The sequence below is a fragment of the Ylistrum balloti genome, unplaced genomic scaffold (assembly GCF_031769215.1).
Source record: "Ylistrum balloti isolate Yb309-2 unplaced genomic scaffold, AGI_CSIRO_Ybal_v1 Utg369760, whole genome shotgun sequence".
Taxonomy (NCBI): Eukaryota; Metazoa; Mollusca; class Bivalvia; order Pectinida; family Pectinidae; genus Ylistrum; species Ylistrum balloti.
Genome location: NW_026781959.1, coordinates 584,389 through 605,995, shown reverse-complemented (window position 1 = coordinate 605,995; position 21,607 = coordinate 584,389). Strand labels below are relative to the sequence as shown.

General features: G+C 34.0%; 1 protein-coding gene across 1 annotated transcript in view; it reads right to left on the bottom strand.

Annotated features, from left to right (window-relative positions):
* The window catches only part of LOC132543654 (kinesin-like protein KIF28), a 67,898-nt gene that overhangs the window by 5,260 nt on the left and 41,031 nt on the right, over nt 1-21,607 (bottom strand). Inside the window, exons 20-26 of the mRNA XM_060207170.1 lie at nt 21,086-21,379; nt 20,035-20,313; nt 19,552-19,716; nt 18,847-18,975; nt 16,757-16,834; nt 12,385-12,447; nt 10,423-10,470 (exon numbers count right to left, since the gene is read on the bottom strand). Of these exons, the coding sequence (XP_060063153.1) occupies nt 10,423-10,470; nt 12,385-12,447; nt 16,757-16,834; nt 18,847-18,975; nt 19,552-19,716; nt 20,035-20,313; nt 21,086-21,379 (1,056 nt within the window). The remainder of the gene's footprint in view (nt 1-10,422; nt 10,471-12,384; nt 12,448-16,756; nt 16,835-18,846; nt 18,976-19,551; nt 19,717-20,034; nt 20,314-21,085; nt 21,380-21,607) is intronic.

Below are 21,607 nucleotides of genomic sequence, written 5' to 3'. Positions count from 1 at the left end.
TTACCATACAGGAAAATTGTACCAAATATATACCTGTTCCAAGTGAATGGATTTCTATATAGGAACATGTAAAATCAAGAAGTTTGATTTAACTTCAAATAACGGAGACACTTTATCATTATCCTGTTGAATAAAACTTGACATATGTATGAAATCTTGTTCTATGTCAGTTTTCAATACAGATAAGTCATGAATCTATGTTTCTTATGAACCATATGAGCATTAATCTATGAAGACAACCCTTCATCCCAAACAAGACATAATGCCATGTGCAATTGGTAAGTCAATTAGCCAATTATTTTTATAGTCAGAAATATAAACAGGCATACAAGGTCTAATTTTCGTGCTTAAAACACTATCAGCTGGAATAGTATTAGAAATATGCCCTTGACAAAGTGATGGATGACCTTGGATGATGTGAAGGACTGTTTTGAAAAAGATGGATTATTATGATTAAGTAATGAATGACCTTGAACAAAGTGAAGGACTGGCTGAGGAAAGATGATAAAATGATGATAGACTGCAGAGCGAATAGTTTTTTCACAAATTTGCAGATTTTGGAAAATAATAATATTGACATGAGAAGTTCATTGTCAACATAGCTTACAAAAAAGTCTTGTTATGCGCCCAGCAAAGAGAGATATATGCATCTCAAAGACTCAATATCTATCATAAATTTATATACAAGACCACGATACAAGTCTGTTGGGAAATTTAGCAATGCATACAACACCAAACAGAAAACCAGAAATCAAATATAAAATTTGGAAATAAGTTGGTGGAGATCACAAAGAAAGTCTGATATATTTTTCAGTTAGTGTGTATTATTAAGAAGGTATGGGTGATATCTAAGGATTACAGAGATCTAGGAATTTCTAAAGACGGTGTGCAATACATGAAAACGCCTTGGAAATCTTCAAAGGTGGGCTGTGTTACAGAGGTTAGAGGGTTTGAAAGTCCTCTTAATGTGGTGTGTAGAACAGAGGCTTGTGACATCCATAAAGTTGTTTTTTCTTACAGAGTTTTGTGAGAAATCTAAAATTGTGTATTACAGAGAAGGCCTAGGAAATCTCTTAAAGTGATGTGTATTACAGAGAAGGCCTGTGAGATCTCTTAAAGTGATGTGTATTACAGAGAAGGCCTGTGAGATCTTTACAGGTGGTGTGTATTTCAGAGAAGGCCTGTGAGATCTTTACAGGTGGTGTGTATTACAGAGAAGGCCTGTGAGATCTTTAAAGGTGGTGTGTATTACAGAGAAGGTCTGTGAGATCTTTAAAGGTGGAGTGTATTACAGAGAAGACCTGTGAGATCTTTAAAGGTGGTGTGTATTACAGAGAAGGCCTGTGAGATCTTTACAAGTGGTGTGTATTACAGATAAGGCCTGTGAGATCTTTAAAGGTGGTGTGTATTACAGAGAAGGTCTGTGAGATCTTTACAGGTGGTGTGTATTTCAGAGAAGGCCTGTGAGATCTGTAAAGGTGGTGTGTATTTCAGAGAAGGCCTGTGAGATCTTTAAAGGTGGAGTGTATTTCAGAGAAGGCCTGTGAGATCTTTAAAAGTTGTGTGTATTACAGAAAAAACCTGGGAAGCCTCTTATGTTTGTGTGTATTATAGGTAAAAGCCTATGAGATCTCTAAAGCAAGAGAGTACTTCAGAGGTTAAGGAACTCTTTAAAAGTGGTGGGTGTTACATAAACAGTATATAAAAAAAATTGTAAGGACAAGAAAATCCAATCTATGTATATCAGAAAAGTTCTACACAAATGTCAAGACTGACTTTTGTAATATCAGAAAAGTCCTTTACAAATGTAAAAACTGACTTTTGAAATATCAGAAAAGTCCTTTACAAATGTAAAGACTGACTTTTGAAATATCAGAAAAGTCCTTTACAAATGTAAAGACTGACTTTTGAAATATCAGAAAAGTTCTACACAAATGTCAAGACTGACTTTCGTAATATCAGAAAAGTCCCACACAAATGTAAAAACTGACTTTTGTAATATCAGAAAAGTCCCACACAAATGTAAAGACTGACTTTTGTAATATCAGAAAAGTCCCACACAAATGTAAAAACTGACTTTTGTAATATCAGAAAAGTCCTACACAAATGTAAAGACTTTTGTAATATCAGAAAAGTCCCACACAAATGTAAAGACTGACTTTTGAAAGGGGGGGGGGGGGGGGGGGAGGGTCCCACACAAATGTAAAGACTGACTTTCGAAATATCAGAAAAGTCCCACACAAATGTAAAAACTGACTTTTGAAATATCAGAAAAGTCCCACACAAATGTAAAGACTGACTTTTGTAATATCAGAAAAGTCCTTTACAAATGTAAAAACTGACTTTTGAAATGTTGGTGCTCTGTAAGTAGGAACTTCCTGAAATATTTGCACACCTATAGAGTTCTGGTGCATCACACACAGAATGACAAAAACAGGATCAATACATTATTTTCTAATAAAGGTACAGGTTCAGAAATACCAGGTTATTGTACAGGTACAGAAATACCAGGTTATTGTACAGGTACAGAAATATCAGGTCATATGTACAGGTACAGAAATATCAGGTCATTTGTACAGGTACAGAAATATCAGGTCATTTGTACAGGTACAGAAATATCAGGTCATATGTACAGGTACAGAATTACCAGGTTATTGTACAGGTACAGAAATACCAGGTTATTGTACAGGTACAGAAATACCAGGTCATATGTACAGGTACAGAAATATCAGGTCATTTGTACAGGTACAGAAATATCAGGTCATTGTACAGGTACAGAAATACCAGGTCATTGTACAGGTACAGAAATACTGGGTCATTGTACAGGTACAGAAATATCAGGTCATTTGTACAGGTATAGAAATACTGGGTCATTTGTTCAGGTACAGAAATATCAGGTCATTATACAGGTACAGAAATACCAGGTCATTTGTACAGGTACAGAAATATCAGGTCATTTGTACAGGTACAGAAATACCAGGTTATTTGTACAGGTACAGAAATATCAGGTCATATGTACAGGTACAGAAATACAGGGTCATTGTACAGGTACAGAAATATCGGGTCATTTGTACAGGTACAAAAATACAGGGATATTGTACAGGTACAGAAATATCAGGTCATTTGTACAGGTACAGAAATATCAGGTCATTTGTACAGGTACAGAAATATCAGGTCATTTGTACAGGTACAGAAATACCAAGTTATTTGTACAGGTACAGAAATATCAGGTCATATGTACAGGTACAGAAATATCGGGTCATTTGTACAGGTACAAAAATACAGGGATATTGTACAGGCACAGAAATATCAGGTCATTTGTACAGGTACAGAAATACCAGGTCATTGTACAGGTACAGAAATACTGGGTCATTGTACAGGTACAGAAATATCAGGTCATTTGTACAGGTATAGAAATACTGGGTCATTTGTTCAGGTACAGAAATATCAGGTCATTATACAGGTACAGAAATACCAGGTTATTTGTACAGGTACAGAAATATCAGGTCATATGTACAGGTACAGAAATACAGGGTCATTGTACAGGTACAGAAATATCGGGTCATTTGTACAGGTACAAAAATACAGGGATATTGTACAGGTACAGAAATATCAGGTCATTTGTACAGGTACAGAAATATCAGGTCATTTGTACAGGTACAGAAATATCAGGTCATTTGTACAGGTACAGAAATACCAGGTTATTTGTACAGGTACAGAAATATCAGGTCATATGTACAGGTACAGAAATATCGGGTCATTTGTACAGGTACAAAAATACAGGGATATTGTACAGGCACAGAAATATCAGGTCATTTGTACAGGTATAGAAATACTGGGTCATTTGTTCAGGTACAGAAATACCAGGTCATTATACAGGTACAGAAATACCAGGTCATTTGTACAGGTACAGAAATACCAGGTTATTTGTACAGGTACAGAAATATCAGGTCATATGTACAGGTACAGAAATATCAGGTCATTTGTACAGGTACAAAAATACAGGGATATTGTACAGGTACAGAAATACCAAGTCATTGTACAGGTACAGAAATACTGGGTCATTGTACAGGTACAGAAATATCAGGTCATTTGTACAGGTACAGAAATATCAGGTCATTGTACAGGTACAGAAATACCAGGTCATTGTACAGGTACAGAAATACAGGGTCATTGTACAGGTACAGAAATACCAGGTTATTGTACAGGTACAGAAATACCAGGTCATTTGTGCAAGTAAAGAAACACCAGGTCATTGTACAAGTAAAGAAATACCGCGTCATTTGTACAGGTACAGAAATATCAGGTCATTTGTACAGGTACAGAAATATCAGGTCATTTGTACAGGTACAGAAATATCAGGTCATTGTACAAGTACAGAAATACAAGATGGAGTAATTTTATATTATGTAGAAATATGAGGTGAACATAGTATTGGATGATACTTATTGGTACAGAAGATACAACAGCAAGAAAAGAAGTTATTTGATTATATATATAGCAAGGAACAATACTTAGAAAGAAGCGTTCACCTTTTTCTTTTCCTGCATAGTTTTGGGGATGAGATGTGAATCTGAATTCAAAATTTCATCAAAATCTTCAATCTCATTTCATCACCTGCAATATTGTTTGCTTGCTTTCTGGAGGAAAAGCACTAAAGTGAGCCATGTGCATTGATTTTCAAAGGGTGATCTACTGGTAACAAAAGAATTCACACAACCAACTGAAGGACACATTACAAATCACATCTTCAAAGTAACAAAACGGGGTGCCCATGGAAACTCACATTGTTTTTGGTTTGATAAGTTTTTTCCATGAAACCGTCAGATTTGGATCTTTTGCTAGTCGAATTGTTCATATACGGTGCAAGATCAACTGATGCCAGAGAATCACGATCCCCTAGTGAGGAGTACTGGGTAGCCTCTCTCTGAATCGCAGAATCTTTCTAGAGGGAAAATATGAGAGCAAGTGAGCACTGTACAACCACCAGCATTATCCTTAAATGGGCCAGAAATAATTAACGTTGTAACCAAATGTCATGATCAGTAAAACAAGGTCATTACTTACTGTTAGAAATTAAATATTTGAACTTGTTCTTTGTTCATAGCATAGCTATTATACTGTCGTTGTGAAATCTAAAAACATCCTTGAGTTCATACATAAGTACAGCTAAGTGTCTTTGTTGACTGCTTTATACAATTTTCTTATAAATTTTAAGCTGCATTACTGTTGAAGTGGAATTTTTATACTGTGAAAGTTTTCCATTTTAAATATCATATTGCCAGAAATGTTTCAGAAACTTTTGAGATGATCAACTATACTTCTTCAATCCTCACAACATATTGCCATGTTGTTGTATTTTTTTTTTAACAAATAAGACAGAAACCTTGTTCAATGAGAAACACATGTTTGCTTATGCTGATTATGTAGATTAAATAATAGCAAAGGAAACAAAAAGTACATAAATTCTGTAAACCCCAAACAAATCTGGACACAAACCAGGATAGTTATATACCTAATTACCATGATACAACATAATTAAGTAACCAGATTGAACCCTACAGTTTGTAAACATACATGTACCATATACATTTAGCATCTTTCATATAGATTCAAATTTTCTTTCCTTTGTGGTCAATACTGGTTCTGATATCAATATGAGTCCTGTATGATAGAACTTATGTCAAACAAAACAATATATGACAATAAAAATTCCTGAAAGTACACTGTATCAATGTAGGTCGTATATCTATCAAAATCTTGGGCAGTGTTGTACTGCACTGGTCTTTAATATGGAGGGATGCACCAAACATCTACAGTGAGCCGACATACATAAAGGTGATTTAGAAGTACAGCAACTAAAAAAGCACACTTATAGCTGAATGCAGTGATAATAGAAAGCTAATGACAATAAAATGAATTCTGTCTGTATATCCTGTGACCACATCAAAGCTATGGTGTTCTTGGTGATCATTGTTATATTGTAGTATCAATTCAATACATTTAGTGAAAGTGAAATCCAACAGTTTACCAATGTTCATGTAAAGTTTGATATACAAATGTCCTGCAATTGCAGCAACTTCATGCACTGAATGGAAATTTACAGATACAACACTGAATCACATGACTAACTACTTCACCACATCCTCTACCACAAATCTTAATTCATCATCATATCTCAGGGCAGACATTCATTTATAATTCTTTATACAATGACATATGATATTTACTAATACTGAAAAGGGTTATTTATCAAATGACTTGATTTACCTATTTTGAAGTTGCTTTCCAATGAATGTAAAACTAGAATAGCTCAAAGTTAAATAGATTCCAGTGCAAACATCACAATTAAGCAAGGCCAATAACTCTGTTTAAATATTTCTACCTGTCCCAACTACAGAATGTGACAGAGATATATACACAAAGACAGTACAAATGTAAGCATTTTCCTTTGAAATATTAGATGTAAAACACCTGGAACTCCTTTAGTTGGCTACCAAAATTACAGATTTGCTACAGAAATTCCTGTCTAGCTCAAGCTTTATGTGATTATGGGGTATATGTAGCTCGGTCAACAATTATACATAGGTCACATAGTTCCTTTGTGATAACTTAAAAACGATACAATCCCTATATATTTGTTTAAATATCTTGGTAATACTTTTTCTCTCTTGTCACCGTTAATCATCTTATCAGGATAATTTCTTACTCCATTACATCAAATCTCCTTGAAATTTCATCTGGTGTAATTGATATACCGGTATTTGAATTTCTTTAATTCTTCCTCTGCTCTTTGTCATATAAACATGTTTCTATTTAGTCTGTACTTGATTTTACTTTTTACTGATGAAAATATTTTGAAAAATATCATATTTTCCAGCCTTTTAGCTGTGACTTTTTTCCTAACATTTTTCCTAGTGAGTTGGGCATGAGGCTTATACGCCAGTGTAGCTTATATGTGGACAAACCCAAAACAATCGGCAGGATGGGAAAAATATGTAGTACAAGTACGAGATGTCATAAACTGGTTTTTAGGAGTATTGCGTGTTTGTGACTGAAACAAATTGTGTAGAGCCAATTGCAATCGTATACTAAATAATTTGAAGATATCAATCAAATAATATTCCTGTGAGTTTAATGAATCATTAATCATGTTGATATGAAACAGTAATATATTCTTGACTGACGTGGTTTCATGACAACAAGAAAGTGTAGTGAATGTTGCCAGTAGACTATTGCACCTTGGGATTGATAGGTTGAGGATTTCCGGCACAGGCAACAAAAAAAAAAATCTTATATGTGTGTAATCTATGTCTAAAAATGTTGAAAGGGTTTTTGTGTATTTTTTGAGAACCTGTAGGATGCTGTAAATGGCCCTGAAAATTCCTCCATTATTTCTGGGAGCTGTACATAATTATGTATATATTTACCAATTAATGAAAAATAATGGAAAAGCACTCTTAGGGCCCACCATGCCCACTTACACATTGGTCATCATATCATAAGAAAGTGTGGCGTATACATGGATGAAATCATGAAAATCACTCAAAACTAGCCCTGGTTATACTCAGGTGCCATTTATAGGCTGAAAAATACAGTAATTAAGGGAACAGAATTTTTCAAACTGTACAATTTGTTAAATACAAACAATGCTTTTTGTTTTTAAATGGCCTTGAATATTGATTACATTGATCAGAACATCTATCTAATGTAAGATGCTGTGGTGTTCTTTCTACACAAGCTGTTTCTGAAAAATCCCGACATTGCTTCTAATTTCACCAACAAGGTAAATTATTTCCCAATATCAAGGAAAAAATGAAAAAACCACTAGAAAGACAGTAAATATGACGGTTTTTATCAGTGAAGGCACAAAGATGTTATTCCTAATGGACCATGGACTTTTTTAAAAAAAAAAAAGAAAGAGAAGCATGTGAAGGAAATCCCTATACAAAGCATTACTAAGCAGAAACTATACGAGAAGCACTGTTGTGAAGGACTAAAGACAATGGTACATCCAGTTCTAAACACACGCTGTACAGAAAATCACACATAATGCATAACAAAACTGTGGCATGAATGGTGGCAGAACTATGACAAGGTTGGCCACAAAATCAAAACAATAGTGTAATATAATCAGCCACAGCAGTCGAGGAACAACATCGTGATGGTGTGCTACTACACCATGTCTACAGTGACGGTAACCAAGGAGTGTCGTCATGCGACAGAACTTGTATCGTGGGCTTACGTAAGATTTCCCGCTATGCAGAGGTAAATCTGCATAGTGATGTTTAGCCACTTTGTAATAAGGAACCACGCCTGCATTTTTCTCTGCCTCTGTAGCGAGTTCGCTCTCATCCTCTCCGAACACAAACAAACTGACAGTGTCATCATCAATGATATGTTTGTTGTTGATTACTTTGTTGTTTTCCTGTAAGGTAAAATTAGGCATGCACTTTGTTACAGGGTTACAGCGTTAGATAGCAAAGCCGCTAGTCTGTTGTTAAGACAGTCTCCAGTACAGCATGCTCCCACTGATACTGTCAAGAAATAAGGGATATGTTGCCATGGAAACGCAATGGAATCTTACCTAGTCCAAACTAACTCAAAGTGTTTTAGTGTCTGAAGAAAGATTTTTAGAATGAATTCAAAACTGTTCATAAAACTACACAAAATCTTGCCTCTTCCGTAACAAATGCTCTTGCATCTGTGCATATGTGCTGTCATTTAGAGACTAATAGTCATGCCTAATTAGTTATGTCTCATTATTAAACGTGTTATGAAAGACATGAGAAAGTTTTAAAAATACCATTTTCATATATTTGTTTTTTTTTCACAAAACTTTCATCTTTCAGTGTTGGGACATTACATATACCTGGTACGTAATTTGTAAGGTTCCATTCGAGTTTTATTTTCATGGCCTATAAAGCAAATTGTTATCATATGGCATGTATACTACAAGAAACTAGAGAGTTAGAAGTACATAGGTTATAATGGCATGGATTGTCATGGCATGTTAACTACAAGAAATTAAGGGGTTAGGAGTACATAAGGTTTAAATGGCATGGGATGTATGTTGTCATAGAAACCAAAACTAAAACCAGCAATTTGTTTTCTTCTTAATCTTAGTGAAAACATGAACTTCTCATGTCTACAGTTCAAGTCTTGAGAACTTATTCAGTCATAGTTTTGTTATATTTTCCTTTTTTGCTTTTTGATGTTTTTTTTACATCCCATTCCATTCAGATTTCTGTTAACAACTAATAGAAATGATACCTGTTCTGTCAAACTTTCCTTTGCGGACAGCAGTACCTGTATTCCATGGTTATAAGACATCAGCTTACTATATATTTATCCTATTATAAGCATATGTCTGATAATACTGGTAAGCAACTCAATCCACAACTCTTCAATAGGTTACTAACAAAATCCTGTTTCATTTCAGTAATAATTACCATAACTTTAGTATGCAAATATGTTACCTACACCCATCTTTGAATCCCAAAAACAAAGATTCAAAAATCCTGCCCTCCCTACGATCCATGAGCCTTCACGTCATGAACATAGAGTGATCCCCCTTCCTCTTATCTTTATGGCTACCGGAGCAGGCGGATGTGCTTCTCACAGAAAAACCTCGATTTCATTGCTATCATATTTGAGAATGAGAACCCTCCTCCTGTGAGGACATATTTTGTACTGTGATGTGATGTAGATGTCAATAAAATGTTTGAAAAATATATATAATATAAATGACCTACCAAAAAAAAAAAAGAAAAGAAAAGGGAAGAAAAAAGAAGAGATACTATTTGATTGAAATGTGTTGCTCCATGGACTTTTTGCTGGATAAGTATAGTCATTATCATACTACCTAAACACACTATTTAAACCACTAATCTCAGGACTAAGAATGTAAAGCTATATGCTACTTGCTTCACTATTTTGTAGTTTTTGACGATTGTTTGATGATGGAGAAATGATACTCTAGATAAATTTCAATTTTACAGCAAAATGATTCGAAATGTGTCTCAATAAAATCAGAAAGTTGATCGTGACCAAGAAGAGCTAATATCAAGCCATCAAAGATACTGACCTACCATAAAATTCTTCTGACAATAATATACAACTGAAATATATATACATATCAGAGGTCATTCTCTAAAACGGAACCCATGACCCATCCTTTACTAGAATTACAATCAAGCAATTGAGATAAGGAGAGGTTCTTTCCAGATGGGTGGTATATCGTAGTTAATATTTACCATGGTTGAATAAACTTGTCCAAAAATACAACAGGTTTAATATAGAAGACAATGGAAAGTGCTGGCAGAACAGACATCATTGGTTTTCTATGCTGTTATGGTAGGATTAGTAAAACTTGAGGTTAAGATCACAATGCATTTCTACATACAAGTGAAGGAATCTTACATCACTTCCTGTTTTCAAAGAGCGCACAAATTTTTGACCTTGTAAAACCTGTACAGGAAAAGACACAACATAGAATGAAGTGTAAAGGTTAAACAATGGGAGTATGTTAATATTGTAAATATAAGCATGATGTCCAGACAATTCTTGGATACCGTAGTAATAAATGTACAACTAAATACTTACCAGTACCATTTTGATAAATATTACAAACAGCATCCAGATAGGTCTAATGTCCGCTAGAACAGACAGGTTCTGGTACCGTTTTATCTATCTAAGTATGATATACCTTTATCAGACTTGTGTTGTTTCATCACATGATCATTCAGCGAATTAACCTGTGTAATATTTGTATGAATGAACTAATATCATACAATACTACCTATTACCAGGACTTGTGACATCCAATTGAAGAACCTTGAGCATAAATTAAATATGAAATGGAAACAAATTTAAGATTCTCTTCATCACAAGATCAATAGTGTCTTCGCAGATAAAGCAGAAATCACTTTAGGTCAGGTATGGTCTATCTACAGTATGTTGAAATTTCTCAAACTTGTTTCTTGAACTTTCTATGAAATGAAAGTTCCTGTTAGATCCAGTAACTATCATGACTATGGAAAACATCTCTGAAGTAAAATTCACTTCTTAAAAGCATATACAACTGTTGTTCTCAGCTGTTACAGGTAAAACAGTGAGCTAACCCTTATGAAACTAACTCACACACTGGAGATTCTCGATTGTCAAACATACATATATTTTAAAGCATTCCTGAAACTATTAATATAATAATCTGCATGTCAGCATTCCACTTAAACTGGTTGTGGAACACAAGCTACAGACTGTTACAACTCCTTGGGTCTGTAGAAGTAGAAATCTTGTGTACAAGTCACCTTACTAGTCTAGACTAGTGGCAGGACATTTTGCATTATCTCTTTCTGATATAGTTTAGAATTCAACTTTTCCTATAGCTGAAAAAAGATATCGGAGATTGATAAACTTTCATGTGTTTGTTTCTAATTTTAAAATCTATTTGTACTTCACTCATTCATCTAACAGATCTTTCCAAACTCATTTCATCCCAATGAAAAGGACAAAAATCCATGCTATGATTATTTGTTCAAATTTTATACCATCATTTGAGTTTATTTTTACGAGCAATTGTGTCTTTGTTACAGCCCATTATAGAAAAATATTCTCCTTCCATATATCAGTCTACTCATAAATACTTTCCACATTTCTGAGTCGAGAATGTGCTTCTAGACTAGGAAAACATGTGAAAAAGCATGGACACTGAAATATTTTCCGTCCTGGATCAAAACTGCAGGTTAACAGGGAGGTGTATGGATGATATATTATCTAATAAGCAAATATGATGAAAGCAAGGGTTTTCCTTGTCACACAGGCAGCTAAAAGCAATCAGGTACCCTTTTACAGCGACTCGGCTCCATTCCCACAGTGGAGACTGGAAATCTAATCGACTGTCCAGATTAATTTAAGTAGTCACCTGAACACACATTAAAATTAATGGCAAATACATAAAGATGTGGCTAGTTTTGGTGTCTCTGCTTTTCTATGTTGGCGATACTGAAAGCTGAACTCCTGGGAAAGCTTAGTGCTTTAGTGTATCAGTATGGAAAAATCACTTGTCGTGTTAGCTGGATTCTATATTCCTTTTATGAAAAGCAATAAAAAAGTCAAAACGTGAAAAAAAGAGACAAAACTGACAATGCAGTAAAACACTACTTTTTTCAGCAAAATAGAAGACTCTTCCATATATATTTTTTTTAACAGAAAAAAACTATTCATCTCAGACAATAAATAACAGATTATCTGGAAATCAATTTTGCATTTTTTGAAGTAAGTAGTTCAGCATACATTGTCAGTTTTATTGAAGCAATGGTTATAGTGAATATACTGAATGGAAGCCACACAAAAAATAGGTGAAAGTCACGAGGGACATACGATGGAAGGGTCCATGGTTTTCTGTCGAGAGATACTGCCAGGAGCAGCACTTGTCCGAAGGATCTAAAACGGAAGCCAATTACAGTCAAATAACAAAAATAAAATCCAATTTAGATACAACATAACAGAAATTATTTCGGGAACAGACTAAAAATTGCAGAAGGAAATGCATTACAATACCTAGGTTCCAAACATATACATGCACAGTCAAAACTTGTTCAACTCAAAAAAATAATTGTTATGATGACATGACATCTATCACAAATCTTTGCTACAAAACACAGCTTGAGATTTCATATCTGATACAGAAGAATTTGTATTTAATGAAACACAATAGAAACAAGAAAGTATTGGCTAATGCCTTAAAATTCAATTTTCAATTTTTCTCAGAATCAGAATTCAAAATAGTAATTCAATGACACAATTTTGGTTTCATTCATTAACGAAGTGGTGAATTATCAAATGTTTTGAGTTGATCAAAAAGGAAAGATTAAATTCCCATATATACATGACCAGGTACACCTTATACAGTGGGATATTGCCTGCATTCCTTACCCGAACACTTGACAGCATTATTGCCTTCACAAACATTTTATTTCTAAATAATTTTGAGATATAACAAGTCTGATTGTACATCATATTAAGATATCCATGCATTTACATGTATGTATAAAATATCATTTTACAAAAAGTTGTATAGCAATTAAAGTTCACATATTTCTAAAAATTATAAGATCTTTATATCATTTCAATGTCAATTTTCAGAGATTATCTGTAAACTTCATCCCTAAACTTTTGAAAAGATAACAGCTAAATGTTTTAAAATTTAAAATCTAGAAGGTGCTTTAGGACTAGCTCACAACTGAAAAGTGCAATAAATCAGGTAAAACATCGAAGATACAGATCAGAACAGTGGAGGTCATGCTAAAATCAATAAAACATTTATCATAGGTGTGTATTGGAATAATACTTCATGGTTACAGGGTTCTGCAGGTTTTTACAACAAACAAATATATATATATATAACAAATGTGATACATGAATGCCCCTGTATTCCTGTGCAAATTAGAATCACTGATCAATTTCTTTAGACAGTAAAAGTGAGTTTTTCCACAGAATCTACCACAACATGAATGCATTCCAAGTATCCTTAGTCTTGGACTTCGTATAAACTTTCACCATAGTGAAAAGGAGAAGACAATTGGTGAAAGCATAAAAATAAATACTTCCTGTGTTTGTGAATTATTCTCAAAAATACAGGTAATTTGTTATGTATATCATTTTTTCTTTTTTATTGTCCTTATCTTTAACTCCTCAAAAAAAAACACCACCCAAAAAGAACAAAAGAAATAAAAAGGGGAAACAAATTTTCAGAAAACAAATGAAAAAGCTTACCATTTGTTTGTGTTTTTCATTTTGACATATAATTTTTCATATATCACATGTTAATAAAGAATATTGTTGGTAATAAAACAAATTATTGGATAACAGGACTTGTATTCTCCAATTTATTGAAATATTCTAGTTTAATAAATGTTACTTTTTAGGAGAATTTCTGGCATTTTTATCCTGAAATTATACGTGTTCTACATGTGAAAGATTCTCAACACGATATTCAAGTATTCAAACAACTAAAATATTACTGATTTTCTTTTTCAACAATTAGAATGGAATAGTACTGTAAGATAAAATAAACAAAGCACACTGTTAAATCCTTATTAAAACATATATTACATTGTCGTCATATAAACCATTTTGACAGTATATTACATTTTAAAGATATCAGTGATATCATCAAACCATGAATTAGAACTACCAAACAAACAGTTAAGTATTGTACTTTGTAACTATACCACACCTTTATAAACTTCAGGGTAGTTAAACCCCACATATGAAAGCGTTAAGAAAATTTATATACATCACTAGTTAAACAAGTTCAAATGAAAGCATTATATAAACCAAAGTATGAGATGTGAAATAGCTTCAGTAAAAACCAAACAGTTGCTGCTTGTGAAATCCATCAACACGAAATACTGTTTTTCAATGGAACTTTATTCATCTGAATATATTTAATTCAATATAAGTTTTTCAAAACAAAAAATGTATATGGATTTAAATCATGTAATTCATAAAGCCCTATAAAAATGTTTGATAATTAATTAATTATAATATAATCCAGAACTTAGTAAATCTACTTAAACACCTACATGTTTGTTACATAGTTTGGAGGCCAACCCCATCACCAATAAAGTCACTTTTCAACAAAAGCTTAGAGATCAACCCACAAAGGCTGAAAGATATTATAAAGCAAGCATCTCACATTTAAATATATACTCTGATAGCAAATCCTTACAGATCAACTTTGTCAAAAAAGCTAAGAGATCAACACTGTCAATGAAGTTAAGAGATCAACCCTGACAATAATGTTAAGAGATCAACACTGTCAATGAAGTTAAGAGATCAACCCTGTCAATGAAGTTAAGAGATCAACCCTGACAATGAAGTTAAGAGATCAACCCTGTCAATGAAGTTAAGAGATCAACCCTGTCAATGAAGTTAAGAGATCAACCCTGTCAATGAAGTTAAGAGATCAACCCTGCCAATGAAGTTAAGAGATCAACCCTGTCAATGAAGTTAAAGAGATCAACTCTGTCAATGAAGCTGAGAGATCAACCCTGTCAATGAAGTTAAGAGATCAACTCTGTCAACAACACTAAGAGAGTGACCCTGTCATCAAAATCTTAAGAGAGTGACCCTTTCATTAAAAGCTCAGATAGCATCCCTGTGATCGAAAGCTCAGAGAGCAATCCTGTCATCAATATCATAAAGAGCAACCCTGTCATTAAAAGCTCAGAGAGCAACCCTGTCATCAAAAGCTCAGAGAGCTACCCTGTCATGAAAATCATAAAGAGCAATCCTGTCATCAAAAGCTCAGAGAGCAACCCTGTCATCAAAATCATAAAGAGCAACCCTGTCATCAAAAGCTCAGAGAGCAATCCTGTCATCAAAAGCTCAGAAAGCAACCCTGTCATCAAAAGCTCAGAGAGCACCCTGTCATTAAAAGGGCAGAGAGCACCCTGTCATCAAAAGCTCAGAGATCAACCCTGTCATCAAAATCATAAAGACCAACCCTGTCATCAAAATCATAAAGACCAACCCTGTCATCAAAAGCTCAGAGAGCAACCCTGTCATCAAAAGCTCAGAGAGCACCCTGTCATCAAAAGCTCAGAGATCAACCCTGTCATCAAAAGCTCAGAGATCAATCCTGTCATCAAAAGCTCAGATAGCAATCCTGTCATCAAAAGCTTAGAGAGCAACCCTGTCATCAAAAGCTGAGAGCAACCCTGTCATCAAAAGCTCAGAGAGCACCCTGTCATTAAAAGGGCAGAGAGCACCCTGTCATCAAAAGCTCAGAGAGCAATCCTGTCATCAAAAGCTCAGAGATCAATCCTGTCATCAAAAGCTCAAATAGCAATCCTGTCATCAAAAGATCAGAGAGCAATCCTGTCATCAAAATCTTAGAGAGCAATCCTGTCATCAAAAGCTGAGAGCAACCCTGTCATCAAAAGCTCAGAGAGCAATCCTGTCATCAAAAGCTCAGATAGCATCCCTGTCATCAAAAGCTCAAAAAGCTACCCTGTAATCAAAAGCTCAGAAAGCAACTCTGTCATCAAAAGCTTAGAGCAACCCTGTCATCAAAAGCTTAGAGAGCAACCCTGTCATCAAAAGCTTAGAGAGCAACCCTGTCATCAAAAGCTCAGAGATCAACCCTGTCATCAAAAGCACAGAGAGCAACCCTGTCATCAAAAGCTTAGAGTGCAACCCTGTCATCAAAAGCTCAGACAGTAATCCTGTCATCAAAAGCTCAGAAAGCAACCCTGTCATCAAAAGCTTAGAAATCTGCCTCCTCAACAAGTTTTCAGAGTTTTGCCATCATCAAAAGCTTTGAAAATAACCCTGTCAGCAAAAGTGTTGAGGAAAGTACCATAGCAGTACTGTAGATTTAAGCATGAACAGTTGAAAGTGCGCTCAAAAATCAGTTAAGACTTTGAATGCAATTCTTTCTGCATTAAATTTTATTTCGTCAGCAGTAGATTGGGGGAAACCATTTAAGTGACAAAATATTTTTATCATTTTCAAGTTTCTATGAAGTTAGTTATCTGGAAAATACCGTGAATACCAAACATTCTACTCTAACTTCATTTCGTTTGCAATCATATGTCATTAGAATAGAGAAAAGACAATCATTTTCAGAACATATTGTTTAATGCATTATTGTGTGTTTGCATTCACAGGCAGCAACAAAGAGGAAAAAAAATATGCACAATTAATACTGACAGGTTATGTATAACATCTAGAGATATGGTCTTACTGGGGGTAGCACAGGGGGATTTAATTGTGGGGAAACGCTAGAGTCATCCATTTTAACTGCTCTTTGTAACCGTAACATCTGAAAGAAATCAGTGTTAAAGTACAAACACGAAATATAGATCTAAATACAACATTACAGTCTTTCATCAAAAATTAGTCTAAGGTGTCTCATTTCCTTGAAAGCTTGAATTTTTTATCAGGTACATAAAATGAGTTCTTTCAATTATGGTGAAAAGATTGAAAAAAAATCAGTTAAAGAGATTTTAAAGAATATGGCTACCTACTTCTGACTCACTATTTCCAGCACAGAGCAAGTTGATAATGATTACTTAGTGCTCAAACCATTAAATTTAGAAGGCAAACTTGACCAGAAATAGAATCTTCCTGCAGTTGATAAAACTAAATTAGGTCACTGCTGCCACATTATTAGCCTTTTCTGATTTTTCTGTTTCAGTATGAAGTTTCTCTACATTAGCAGTACTACAAGTCTTGCTTAAGGTTTAAAAATGGAAATCTGAAATGAAGTTTGAATTAGTATGAAATGATACATACACGTAAGTAATGTTAATAATAACTGAAAAGGCTTTAAATGTCAGGAGATATTCACAGATTGATGGATTAATATTAAGAACAAAAGAATGTAAGGCAGATATACAGGATTTTTATCAAATAGAAAAGGTACCCAGATATTTCAGTGTATATTCACTAATATATCACTCTAAAACTTGATGATATAGCTTGGAAAAGTTAGATCTTCAACTTTAAAGTCAAACAAGAAGAAATCTCAGTGCATGCGAAGTTCAATTTTAAAAACCGACATGAAACTTCACGCATGAGTAGTTTTAGGACAAGCATAGAAATATTTTCTATGCATATCAGGATATTTTGAATTCTAAAAATAAAAAACAGATCCCAGAGGGATCTTGGTGCCCATCATTGTTTGATCTTAATTTGTTCTCTAAATACTGAATTTTTTTCTCTTCATTCTTATTTTTTTCTATTTTATAAGATTTGAGAATTCCTCTTAATAGATAGTCATTAGAGTCTTTAACTATCAAATTGAAATGAAAAGGGCTTATTTATGAACCAAGGGGATCTGACACATGAAATTTGACAAAGATCCATCCAGTACTTCTTGGAAAAAAAATAGCATTGACAACATTTCATTGTCAAGATCCAAGATGGCCACATGTCAACATTTGCTTTTCTGATCAGTTCCAACACTGAAAAGGAACAACTAAGGAGCATGGGAAACTTCATATGAAATCTGAGGAAGTGATTCATCTAGACATTTAAATAAATAGCGATAAAAAAATTTCATTATCAAAATCTAAACCTGCTGTTTGTCAGCCATTTATCTCTTTGATCAAAAATCAAAAGAGCACAACTTGGAACTAGAGAAAATCTTCATATGAAATTTGAGAGAAATCTATTTAGTATTTCAAGAATAATCGACAAGAAGAACTGACCAAGGACAGACGATGGATGCAAGGTAATTTATCAGATGGTGACCTAAAAATTATCCTTAACATTGCAATGGTAAAAAGTAAGATCAGTAACAAGTGCACTTTATTTCACTGGTCAATATTTAAACCTATTTACAGAACATCCATAACAACATTCTTTCAATAGCCAAACAGCAGTTGACAATAAAAATCGGATGAAATACCTGAAATCTGTTTTTTCTGTAGACCTTACAAGAATTGAATAGACCTTTAAAACCATTAGAAACATTCAGCTTATCTAAGGTCCATTAGGCCATTCTACCAACAGAGTTTAGTATGGAATATCAAAAGACCGGCTGAAATTGAAGAACTGAACTCTGGTGTCATGTCAAGTGACCCTGAAAATGATAACCTAAAAAAAAATTGCAATTAGATGGCAAACATTCATTCTGTTCAATCTGTGGAACTTTGATTAGATACATAAAAAAATTCCTCCCAATAAAATTTAAAAACAATCAATATCTATAATAATCAAAATCAGCCTTAATTAATCTAGAAGTTTTCCCTTACACAAACTCTTAATCTATGGAATCACCATATACTGATTAGCTGGTGTGGAGTTGGGTTGTAGTGAGTGTAATCTTACCTGGTTAAGCATTTGTACCCGTGTCTTAAGCCTTGTCCCTGTACTGAAGGCAGCTGCTGAGACAGCCCGATAAAATGGTTCAAACTCACGTTCTCCTTCCTGCTTCTTCTCCCACTCTTTACAGATTTCCTATAAATGATAAATAACACAAAGGATGTTCAACAAAAACAATCGGGACGCCAAAAATGTTATGCTGCTCTTTAAAATTTTTTCAGACAAACAGATATGTTAACAGTATTAGTAGCCATTCATTTTACATGGTTATTCAAGACAAAGTCATTAGTTACCAACATCATTATTGTTGGACCTTGTCCACAGAGTACCATCATTTCCAAAGCTGCCAAATAATATTAACCCTGTGGTACATCAGTGCTCTTATCTAACTAATTAATAAGTGTGACTGGACGGAAGGCAATGAAAGAACAATCAAGATTTAAAAAAACCCAAAAAACAAAAAAAAACAAAAAAATATATGAAAAATATCAAAATATTGATTTTGGCTGCTGTTGTATTGTATGTCCTGATATCTACTGTTAAGTCTGTTTTATAATCAGGGATGGATGAGTTGCTAGTTTCTGATACATTATTCCAGCTGTTTTCATTAAGGATACAGCTTTTTTAATCATCCTACAGTACAAAATCTGACCACATAATTTCAAATTCTCTGTGTTTGTATACACTAGAAGCTGTATCAAAGGACTGTACCTGTATTCGTCTTTCCTTCTGTACGAGTCTGTCATGTTTTCTCTGTAGTAATACCACCTCGGCCTTTAGGTGGGACTGATCTGAGGCGATGTCATTACCAAACAATGTCTTTCTACGTACTGTGGTGTCAGCATTTTCCTTCATATTGTTTCGCTGTCTTAATTCCTGCATATTTCAAAGTTTATTTATTGAATTCCTATTATATGATGGAATCAAAATTCATATTTGGTCTAGTGAGAAAAATTTCTTTTGATTTCCTGAATAAACTGACCAATCCAAAAATGTTATGCAATACGACAAAAAAAGAAATAAATTATTGACAAACATGTTGAGTTTTTAAAAATTGATAGATATAATAACATACAAAAGGGAAAAAAATTCTCTCCTATTTCGATTATTTTGCATATCTATTTTTATTTTTTTCACAATTTGTTTCATTGAATCTTGTGACCTTGAACTCCAAATGATCTTTTATAGCCTTACCTTTGTTGTGAGCTTTGACAGGTTGGGTTCTGGCCGTGTATCTTCTTGCATACCAAACACATAGAAAGTCAAACATCCATTTTCTAAAAACTTTAAATGGTCACTGTGTACTTTGTTTATAGTTATGACCTTGGAAAAGTCAAAATCCGGACTTAGTGTGTTTTTAATAATTTGAGTTTGTGCCAATTCAGTCTTCTTGTTTGGAAATGGTAGTGAAAACTGCACACGTATTCCTCTGGAAAATCTGGACTTGTTAATTTCTGCTTTTTTCACAAATACCTGAAAAATTTCAAAATTTCTACATTGTATTATACTAATTCAAGGATATTTGGTTTCCTTGGAATCTGGCCGCTGTAATTTGTATTTCTATCATGGTTCCCGTGACAATTGTTCAATGATTCTGTTCTTTAAACCAAGGTTCAATAGAATATATTCTGCACTATTAAATGCATTATCAACAAGGACTTTGTGCTTTACTTTCAAGATATATAAAACAACAACACTTCAGAACATTTTCTTTAGGTTGGTAATGTTAATAGAATATAAGTTCTTATAACACAGTAGAAAATTAGAGTTTGGCATTTTGATGACTACATGGTCACCTTCAAAATAGTGTGAGGAGATAGTAAACAATAATACTTGTTATAACAGATATTCAATATCACTTACATATCAGTTTGGACTAATTGACAGGGAAGAATATATGGTCAGCACAAGGCTTCCTTAATGCTGGCCATGACCCAAACTTTTACATGAGGATTAAGTTATTCTTGTATACAGAACAGATCGAGCATTTTTCGTACACGCTTACAAATAAAATCATAAAATGTGATGAACCATATACATCATCAATGGCACATAAAACTGCTGATTCATCCCATTTTGACATTGCTACAGTGCATGCAATAATAACACAACCAGTGTCATAGCATGTGCCTGAGTTGTCTTTTCTTTATGTGGTAATATATAGTTGTTTTTTCTCTAGTGAAATCGGAAAGTAATTATTACAAGAATGTTCCGTCCTGGTCACAAATACATCATTCAAATTTACCTTGAAATAGAAAGGTTTATTGAGTAGTTCACTAGGATCCTCAACAAATGATTCATCATCTGCAGGTTTCCCTTTGGCATCACACGGTGCCACTCTCACATCTAGAGTTCCCTCCTCCTGGCCTTTGTAGTCTGTGATAATAAGCTGATCATCAAAATCCAGTGCAAAGGACAGGGACTGGAGGAAAGCGTTTGCTGTTCCAATGAGGACCTCTTCGGGTGGTTCCCAGAACGGATCCTCTTCCTTGGAAACTTTGGATAAATCATCTCCATCGAGAAATCGTTGGTACAAATCCTAATCAAATGAAGAATAATAAATATAACTTTTATCAAACTAAATATACTATTGTAGTGATTCCCAGCAAGAAAGTTTTTATAAGATATCATATTCTTACAAAGTAAGTAGTGGACATGTTTTACAATCAATTGCATAACAATTAACTCACTTCAGTGGAAATATATTTTTTTGTCATCATCAAAATTTTAATATATTTCTTTTAAATAAACCAAGATCTTTGCCATT